This window comes from Coptis chinensis, chromosome 9 (assembly GCF_015680905.1).
Source record: "Coptis chinensis isolate HL-2020 chromosome 9, ASM1568090v1, whole genome shotgun sequence".
In the NCBI taxonomy this organism is placed as follows: domain Eukaryota; kingdom Viridiplantae; phylum Streptophyta; class Magnoliopsida; order Ranunculales; family Ranunculaceae; genus Coptis; species Coptis chinensis.
Window position 1 is genome coordinate 46219521 of NC_141464.1, and position 10422 is coordinate 46229942.

At 36.4% G+C, this 10422-nt stretch overlaps 1 protein-coding gene across 1 annotated transcript; it reads right to left on the minus strand.

Moving 5' to 3' along the window:
- Positions 1 to 2542: 2542 nt before the first annotated feature.
- On the minus strand, positions 2543 to 9073 carry CCDA (cytochrome c biogenesis protein family). The gene is made up of 13 exons (XM_086582570.1): positions 8529 to 9073; positions 8346 to 8439; positions 7447 to 7569; positions 6941 to 6996; positions 5433 to 5563; positions 5247 to 5332; positions 5120 to 5151; positions 4832 to 4993; positions 4043 to 4115; positions 3830 to 3930; positions 3593 to 3685; positions 3111 to 3157; positions 2543 to 2781 (listed from the first exon to the last, which is right to left on the minus strand). The coding sequence occupies exons 2-13, from the start codon at positions 8437 to 8439 to the stop codon at positions 2709 to 2711; spliced, it is 1071 nt and encodes a 356-aa protein (XP_086438696.1). The 5' UTR covers positions 8529 to 9073; the 3' UTR covers positions 2543 to 2708.
- Positions 9074 to 10422: the final 1349 nt, after the last annotated feature.

Consider the following 10422-nt stretch of genomic DNA (forward strand, 5'->3'; position numbering starts at 1 on the left):
AACTATTCTATTTATAAGAATAGATGAGGTTTCCCAATTAGTGTTTAACTAGGAGACCGTCTCTTGTTAAGTATCATCTTGATGAATAGATGAGGTTTTCCAATTAGTGTTTAACTAGGAGACCGTCTCTTGTTAAGTATCATCTTGATGAATAGATGAGGTTTCCCAATTAGTGTTTAACTAGGAGACCGTCTCTTGTTAAGTCTCTTTTTGACTCTTCTAGAAGCCCCATGTTTCTCAAGTCAAATAGGTCTCCTTTATTGACTTAAACAGCAGAAAAACATGTTTTAGGTTCGGATTGTGAGTTGGAGTTTCAAACTTAGTAGTTCCGGATTTGGTGTTCCTAGTCAGGAGTTGGTTCTCCAAGCCTACAACTCGAACTAGATTCGAACCTCCAGTTCTCCGAGCCTATTCCAACCAATTCCGAACCTCCTCTTCTTATTTCACTTCCGAACCTAGGAAGTAAGAGGATTTGGACTTGAAGTGTATTCTGGTACTTTCTACCCACACCAAGACCATATCCGAGCCTTACGAAGATGCTACCACGTGTTACATATCTATTTGCTAAAATATGCACACACACTCATGATATGGTGATATGGAGCACAGACTCAACATGCAAGTTTACTTCCAAATCTGCATATAATGCCCTTAAAGTTCTTAGAGAGAGAGTTCGATGGTATAATCTTGTATGGGGAAAGTATGTGCTGCCTCGACATTCTTTTACGGCTTGGCAACTTTTTGCTAGCAACCCACCCACTCAAGACAGACTAGATCAGAAGAAGGTTCTTCACACTTTATCATGTTGCTTTCGGAACAGTGCCAGAGAGAACTCTTTCCATCTCTTCTTTGAGTGCAGTTATACTAAATATATTTGGCGGAATGTGAAGCAACTCCTAAGAATTCGAACCCATTCTCATAGCCCGAATGGTGAATGGATTGAACTTCTTATGATCTATACTAAAAAAACTTTGAGTGTAGAGATTATCAAAGTGTTCTTATGTGCCCACTATCAGTCATGTGTGGCAAGAAAGAAACAAGAGAAAATTCAACAACTCTGTTCAGCCATGGAAGGCAGTCAAGAACCAACTTATCAATGAGACATACATCTATCTTCAAGATAAACTCTCCTTGGTACATGCTAGTATTCAAGATAGAATCCTCATTGATCGACTTGGTATTCTTGTGGACTATAAAACTAAGTTAACGACACAATGCATTTGGATGAAGCCAGATGAAGGTGTTACCAAATTAAACACAGATGAATTTGTCAACAATAACGGTTGTGGTACTGGAGGGGTTGCTAAGAACTCTCGAGGTGAAGTTTTATTTGCATTCGCAAGCGCTAATGGAAGAAGATCAGTTTTGTTTCAAGAATTATCAGCAATCCTGCAAGGGATTCAAGGTTGCTTAGGTATGAACCTCACTAAGATCTTCGTTGCTTCAAACTCTTTAGGAGCAATTAACATCTTATTGGGTAAGGATTCACCTCCATGGTACTGCATGAGTGTTGTCAGTGCTATCACCATTCTTACTAGAAGATGTACTGGTACTGTCTTTAACCATGTTTTCAAGGAAACAAATCGGGTTGCAGACCATTTGGCTTCCCTTGAAACCATGCATCTTTGTATGTACTTCATACCTCCTCTAAGCTCTCTGCTTACTACCTATGTTGAGGAGGACAAAATTGAAACCATCTATATTAGACTCTAATGCAGGTCTTCGGGTATGCCTAACCCTAAAACTTATTCAAAAAAACACTGAGAGATTCATTTCAAGGGAATTGTGAGAGCTCTTTTGAGTTAAGGTTTGAGTGAGGTTGCTTGTTCTTAATTCTAATTAACTCTTGTAACTCTCCAATCTAATAAAGGAAACTCGGCTCTTCTGTGGACGTAAATAACACTTACCGAACCACCTAGCTTAAATCTTGTGTCTCTTTGCATTTACTTTCTTACTTATTGTTTGCTATTGATTATTTGTGTATTAAGTAGTAGTCTTTATTGTTCTATTGAGTTTGTTGTGATAACTACCAAAATCTTGAGTGGATGACTTTTTTAGTGTGATCTCCAAGAGAAATCATTTGGGATAGAGAGTAATTAGGTTGAAGTGATACTTCTTAGTGAATTCTCGCAACAGTTCTAAGCGTTCAACCAAAGTTTGTATAAGACAAACAGCATGGAATTAAGTCGTGTTTTCTAGACGAGGATGATCTCAATGCTATGGAGAACATGATACGAAAAGGTTAGCTCATTTTTTGTAACAATTTTCTGTGGTTATCGGCCATCGATTTTCCATAAAATCTTCAATCTCTACGGGAAGTTTATAATTCTAACCAATCCAATCTTCTGGTACGACGATCTTCAGTGTCCTGAATATTCAACGGTGAAGTAAACCCGAAAAGCCAATCATATCCCCTATATGGAATATTCAGCGAACCTAGTCTGGTTGAGATGCACTGTAAAAGGCGGCTGTTTATTCATCATTTTTCTCTACCGTTTTTTATGGGTAAAGATAGAGAGAATCGAAAAACAATACCATACAATTTTACATATAAAGTATTAAAACTTTCAAAAACAAGTCAACAGAATCATATTTCCACAGAATTACAATGAAAAACAGAACAAAAAAAAAAACAAGAGGACAGAGTTTCATTACCAACTTTTACCTACAATTGTATTCTTTATGTGTTTTGCATTATTGGCAAATGGCTACATCGCCATTGTCATAGGAAACAATCTATCCAACATAGTGTACATGCCACCTCCCAAAAGAAGAGCACCGCTGCGAAAGCAATCAGATTCAAAAATGTGGAACCCAACCAAGGAAAGAAAGAAAGAAAGGGAAACTGAGAAACGTTTCGGCCTATATGGGTGATTGATCAGTTAGCCAATGAACACATTGGTTTTGCTTCCACATAATGACCATATTGTGAGTGGTGAATTGTTGGTTTAACTTTAGCAAAAAGAAGCAAAAATTAGATAAATTTTACTGAAATATGGGCCATATATTGGTGATTAAGCCTAAGGGCATTGCGAATATGATAATGAGTACAATCAAGTTGACACATGAACATTGCAACGAATTCATTATGCAATAATCAAATGAAATACCTCATTGGGTTTATCCACGCTGAAAATTTTCGAAAAGAAAGCAAACTCTGCACATATAAAACCATACATGCACACCAATATTAATAATCTCGGGTGATTTCGGAATAATATATAGAAAATAACAACATTTTGTACAAAAAATTAGGAATACACTTTCTCAACATATTTGCAGATGAGGACTCGGATCGACTATTACTCTCATGCTGGTGGGTAACTTCAAGGCCCCATTCAATGATTCTCTAATTTGAAATTGTAATTATATGAATGACTAGAAATTGTGACCGACATGGATTTTTCTGAAAATATAGTGTTCCATCAAAAATATCTTACACCAAAACTTAAGCATATTGAATTTCACATTACTCTTCTGGAGTCTATAAATGTTATGTAGTACCAATTTTAGTCTCCGATCCCCCAAAGAGGTGAACATATAAAATGTGTACATGACAGAAAAATGGACTTAATTCAGTCAAGATTTATACCTGCAATGCACCAGCAAAAGAAGCAGCAAGAAGGAGAGGAGCAACATAGCCTGTTGTGTATGTCAGGAGTAAGCTGCTTCCTATTAATGGATCCTGTTAACCAAGTGTCCAGATGCACAAGTGAAAAAACTAATCTTAGTAGGAGATGCCACAGTTGATGTTCATATGCAGACGTGCAGTAAGGAAAAACACATTATCAAACAGCCACGTATTCAAGACAAAAAGGTTTAGTAGCACCTTAGATGCAGCCACATAACCAAGAAGAGTAGCCAGAACAGGTGTACTGCAAGGTGATGCAGCTAAAGCAAATGTAAGCCCAGCTAAATATGCTTGCACACCTTACAAGTCAATTTGTTAAGAATTAGAACAAGCACAAGATGTGAAAAACAGTAAGTGAGGAGCAGCTTCATCAAAATTGTCTGTTTTGAACTCAAGGGTTAAGCTAGTTACTGGAAGGTAAGTTGGCTGCAGCAGCACGAGGGTCAACGTTGTTGAAAAATGACGGAAGTTGTAATTCAATTACCTGCAAGAGTGAAAAATTACATGTGGTAATAAGTTGGAAGGTTGACATTGTTCAATCCTCAGATATAACAAACAAGTAACAATGACACAAACTCATATACAGTTACCTGCATTAAGTACTACAAACAAGTGGATACCAAATGTTTTTGAAGTTATGAGAATTGAAGCAGTAGTAAGAGAAGCGTCAATAACTAACTAGTCCATCTTACCTTCTCAATTACGCATGGTGCAATATGAATAACTAACTAGTAACAGTAATTTTTGGGGGGCATCTGGCAAGAGCGTAACTACAGACATTATTAGTCACAGGACCTTTTGATATACCACATTGGATTCTTGTTAGAAAGGCTTATTTTTACTTCCATGGATGGAGTACAGGAATATCACTTTTGAGTCTTCCATATTCTCTTGGGAGACTGTTGTAGCTGAGGGTTGAGTAGTCGTGAAACAGCTTTTGTATTGCTTTATGGTCATGTTTGTCTTCTTTGTTACTTGTGCAGTAGGATATCTCATCCTCCATTGGGCTAACACTTATATATTCGAATATGATCTGACCACTTACAGCCTGAAGAAAAGACGATCACAAATTTCTACTACTAGTAGATTTGAGAACTTCAAAGAAGAAATATTAGAGGGCAAGAATTCTATGATATTACAACTTAGGAGTGAGTTTATGTAACCAAAGAATAAGCAGACATCACATCAATCTTCACTTACTTCCAAAAGGTTCAAGCCCATAAGAACAGCCAAGCCCGAAGCAGCAATAGGTAGTCCCTGCCCTACCTGTCCATAAGCCTTTCCAGCAAATGAGGCAGCTATGCCTAAGATTGCTAGTGTTGTCGCCAAACCCAGTGAGAAAGCAACTGAATTCCCGATTACCTAACCAGAAGGAGTGGGGAGAAACATGGCAACAATTGGTACAAGACTAAGAGTTATGCACAAGTAAACAGAAAATACCACAGGCTTAGTATATTCATGAGAACTTTCGTTGGTGATAATCAGTACCTCAGCTCTACTTTTCCCAGAACCAAATGCTCCTAGAAGAATGCCACGAACAGGAGAAGAAAAATACAATCAGCAATAACATAAAACACAAACAAACTGCAACAGAGTGATACGAAAAATTACTTACCAATGTAGCCAAGAGTAAGTGGTAAAACACTTAGTGTGCAAGGGGAGAGGCTAGTCACAAGTCCTGCCCCAAAAATAACTGCCAAACTGGGAATTAAGTTTAAAGAATTATTATCAAGCAACAGGATATAGTAACATGTATAGCAATAAAAATTGGGAAAAAAATATATGTTGAGCATATTTATACCTAGTAAAGCTGAGAGCTGACAACTGGTCCTGAACTGCTTCATTTGCCTGTTGCCCAGAAGAATATAAGAAGCCTCCAAACCAATCCCCAAGGTTTATATCAGCCAACATGGCAAGAGATGTTGCTCCTTCCTGAATAGATAGATTAAAAATGGGTCTGAGGATTGGAGAAAGCTCGTATAGCCCAATTATCGACCAAAGTCCATACACATCATAAGAGCAAGTCCAATGGAGAGCTGCTACAGTACTGCCACGTAGGATTTTTAGCATTTTTGGCTGCCCAACTAAATTTGAGAGGTAAAAAACTCAAAATCAGTTCCAATGGAGGTGTTGAAGATGGAGGTGCTAAAGGGATACGGACGACAAAGTTTCTGCAGTCTGTCCATTAGTTTCAAACTTAAGTTGAAAGTTTTTTAGACAAACACACAGTTTCTACCGTCCGTCGAAATTTAACACACGGACGGCAAAAATTGTGTCATCCGTCTCCCGAAACTTATTATGGCAACTGCTAGACAAGGCCACAAATTTGGCTGGGTTTATCACAGCAGCCAAATTTAGGAGCCTTCTAGCAGCCCCATTGGAATGACATTTTGGTTTTTAGGGGTTATATGGCCTTTAGCAGCCCATATAGCACCACATTGGACTTGCTCTAATGAAGAGTGTGAATCCAAGTGATTGATTCAATGGTTGATAAAAGCAAGACAAAAAAACTTCAAGCAACAAAATATAATGGGACGATTAGGTGCATTAGGAGGCAGGCAGAAAGATTGAAATTTTCTCAAAGACTTGTATACAGGCATTCAGTAGAAATGGGGCAATGCAATTCTCAAGAGTACCTTAATCATTAACACCAAGCCTGCAGAGACCTGGTATGGTCAGTGCATATATATGCTAGCTTACTCCTCTCAACTTCCTCTGGATACACCACCTAAGGAACCTAGTTGTGTTGCATACTTACGAGTACGAGTGTCTAATTCAAACTCTAGTACGGAGGTTCGGACACGGCATGGTCTAAAAAAATCAGATTCGTGGACACAGCTATTATTTACTTTAATTATAATTTTTTTATGTTACAAAAACTATGTGAGAAGAAGGCTATAGAAAAGATAAGTAAAATTTTGTAATTACAGGATTTCAATTCTATATTTTATGTTTCTTTGGGTCATATCTTATTTAATGTACATTATCCTCCACCTCATCATCTAGAAGTGTCGTGTCATATCTGAGTCGCCGACACAGGACACAGCACAAACTATGAAGTACCCCCACAAAAGAGGAACCTACTCAAGAAAGTGTAATAGCATAATGCTCTCGAAGCAAGATTCTTGAGTATGTTCTTCATCCTCGTCCCTTAATCCCGTCTATCTAACTGTTCTTTGACTTCTTTCATTTTCCTTTATTCTTCAATCAGAAAACCAATTCTATTACGCGTCAATGGTGACCTGACAATGGAGATGAAACCATACATCAAATTTAATTGCAAAATGAGCTCAGAGTATAATAGCCTACCACTACATTTTCCATGGTCAGCGCCTTTGCAGAATCTACTGGAACAATATTCGCCACTGAAACCATCAGATATCAAAAGTAAGAAAGACATGCTCAAACTACTTCCAGAAAAGTAGCTATCGGTGTAGTGTCAACTGTGTTATTTAGAAGGACCTACCACCCTTGATAAACAAAGCACTAATCTTAAAAAAGAAAAATAAAAAAAGGATGGAAACAGTGGGGGTGGGTGTTACAGAAAATTCCAATTATTTAAACCGAACACATCCAAACGGAAATCCAGAAAACAAAAGGCAATAATATATTTACGGTTACATGAAAGACTATAATGGGGTGCAGGTGACGAGTAGCAAAGTCGGTAAAACCTTTGGGTGATGATACCAGAGGTCTGGGGCTCGAACCCCGCTGAGTCAAAGAGTTACTGATCTCATTTAAAACAGGCTTGCCAATAAATAAAAAAATAATAATAAGACTAATGGGGAATGAAAGAACAAAATCAACAGCAATACCTGCAATGGCATTTACCAATGACTTGACAAGAAAGCCTTTATTTCCTTTGGCATCGGTTGATGCCAGAACATCATGACTCACATCATAATCCGTAGAAGATCTTTTCATCATATTCATGTGCACTGTATTTCCCATTCCGATCATAATTCAATAATCTTCATTGTGAGATTATAAAAATTAAAAAGTATGTGCGATTTGTATAAACAAATTCAGAGATATCAATAACAAATGAATACATAGTTATAATAAATTAACGAAGGAAAACAGGTAAATTCGAATTATGAAACTTTAGGCATAAATAACACTGAAGAATATACGAGGTAAATGCCATTAGCCGAAGGACATGAATGTTCAATGCACAAACATGATCTGATCAATGACACAAAGAAAGTATGCCTCCAGGGTAGAAATAGTTCAGCCATGTAGGATAACAATGAACTTTATAGAGCCTTACAAGCTTGCTCCAAGTGTATTTACGAACAATTTTGCTGCAAACTTTGCCGGAAAATATGGGTATTTAGTAGCCAAGTTCTCAGTCTACAAGCCTATATCCAACACCTAAGAGAGCCAAAACTGAACGCTCCCCACACAATAAAAAGCGGTGGCCTCTTTCTGATTGCTGTGTCACCCTCTAGGCCTCTATACAGATGGGAAATCTGTTGAAACATTTTTCAAGTTTGCATCCACGACTTGTTAGAAATGAGGGAGACGACATAATCACACGTTTTACCATGAAGGTTTGCATTGAACAAATGGGCTTTGACCTTAGCCACCTAAAAATCCCATTTCTTGAAACTCATTCTTCCCCAGCTAGTAATATATACTTCAAAATTTTGCAATTGGTCTAAATGATTGCCCAGAACTAATAATAAAAGGAGATATTATTAGATTGACGTACCATTAGTTCTTGTTTGGTGATGTTTACAGCTTGATATTCTCCCACGGTTTGGAACACTGCTACTACAACCATTAACACTAAAAATCACACTCATCTGACAAGAAAAAAATAAAACCCATCTTCAGAAACTAATCTATTAACCATAAATAACTGAAAGAAAATTGTTATAACATTAAATGAGACCTTCTTCTTCCTTTTTCTTCGGAGTAGGAAAGTGAGATTTTTAAACTATTATTATTTTAAGAGGAATTTGTTATCTTCTCTTGTCTGGTTTTGGTCAATCCACGAGTTGATTTGACCAATTTACACCTCGGTTAAACCCGATTTGCACGAGAGATACATCATACATCAATCTCATTGCATGCATCAGCCCAAAACTGGGACAGCCATAAGTACTCATTTTCAAATCATTCCACATCCGCATTAAAATTCGTGGTACAAAGGTTTTTAATCTAAAATATTTATTTTCTTTGAAATTCAAAATCATTAAATTCTAGTATACATGGCCATTAGAATTTGCTATATTTTCTTGTAAAGAGATATCTCTTACTGTGTGAATCAGACTAAATAAAAAGTAAATTTCCTTCATCATACTAAGAATTTTTTTTCTTTTTAATAACTAAATAAAATATAGTAGAGAATTATAAGAGGGAGAGAGAGAGAACAACACAAAAATTTCTCTTTGTTGGCTTTTGTTTTGTGGTATGTTGCAAAATGCCAAACTTAAATAAAAGTACAAACATCTATTAGTCAGCATTTTATTGGGAAGGACTTATATACAGACCCATGTCTATCAAGGCAGACTCCATCTCAATGCACACCCCATTTTTTCTCAAAGTAGACCCCAAATTTAAAATTATCGTTGGGCACACCTGGGCTTCAAAAACTAAAAATTTTGTTTTCTCTTTTCACTTTTCACTTTCTTCCTTCAGCTGTTCTCTTTCACAACATTGTGAGCCACCTTTTTTTTTTTTTATTTTTTTTTAAGACGTTATAATGAAAAATGAGTTTTAAAACGCATTAAGCTTTTTACCATATTTGACTGAAATTGTTGGAACACTTGGGCCCAAATCGCGATCTGTGGAAGTCTTTGAATCATGTTTAAAGGCTGGGTTATCTGGTAATGTTATGTTTATTTCAATGTTGTAATGTATAACTTTTTAACGTGTTTAGGTGATATGTGGTGATGTTTTATTAGCAGTTGTAAGATTTGATTTTTCTTCATTGAATGACCATTACCACCAGGAGACTCTTGATAATTTTAGGAAACCAAGTGTTTAAGGTAATAAGAACTTTTTTATTACCCATTTTAACTTAACTTTTGTTTAACTGTGATATCTTATGGTTTGATTCTTTGTTTTTAAGATCTGGGTAATGGGTATAATCTTCATACTTGATTCATAGCTATGTAGTTAGTTTTTTACTCGAGTTCTTGTTTGTGTTTACGAATTTGTGAAGAAAACATTTTAGTTTTCCAAGTAGGACAAGAATAATGCAAGCATTTTAGAACTAGAAATGTAGATTTGGTCTATATAAGTAGAATTTGTTCCAAGTATACTGCTCATTCTTATAACAATTACATTATTAGTAGTGATTTTCTCTAAAAATATAATGGCTAAATCCATTTTAATATTTTAATTATTGGTAAATGATAATAAAAATCCTAGTGAAGTAGAATAAAAATCTATTTTACCTAGATTTGGAACTCCTAGAGCTATAATTAGTGATAATGGCTCGCATTTTTGTTAATCGGGTATTTGGAAATCTAATGTCCAAGTACGGAATAACACATAAAGTTGTTCTTCCATACCATCCACAAACAAATGGGCAAGCCGAAGTTTCGAATAGGGAGATAAAAAATATTCTAGAGAAAACAATTAACCCTTCGAAGAAAGATTGGTATTTTAGACTTAATGATGCTTTATGGGCTTATTGTACTGCGTTCAAAACTCATATAGCTATGTCCCCTTATCGTATTGTCTATGGCAAGACTTGTCACCTACCTGTCGAACTAGAACACCGAGCCTATTGGGGTTATTAGAGCCATGAACTTCGAATTAGATAAGGCTGGAGAACA

Coding starts and splice junctions, on each gene's coding strand:
- CCDA (XM_086582570.1), bottom strand. CDS start 8,439: ATGAGTGTGATTTTTAGTGTTAATGGTTGTAGTAGCAGTGTTCCAAAC. Junction 5,564..6,940: donor TGACCATGGAAAATGTAGTG/GTAGGCTATTAT, acceptor CTATCTATTCAG/GAAGGAGCAACATCTCTTGC. Junction 3,931..4,042: donor TGCAGCCAACTTACCTTCCA/GTAACTAGCTTA, acceptor TTGACTTGTAAG/GTGTGCAAGCATATTTAGCT.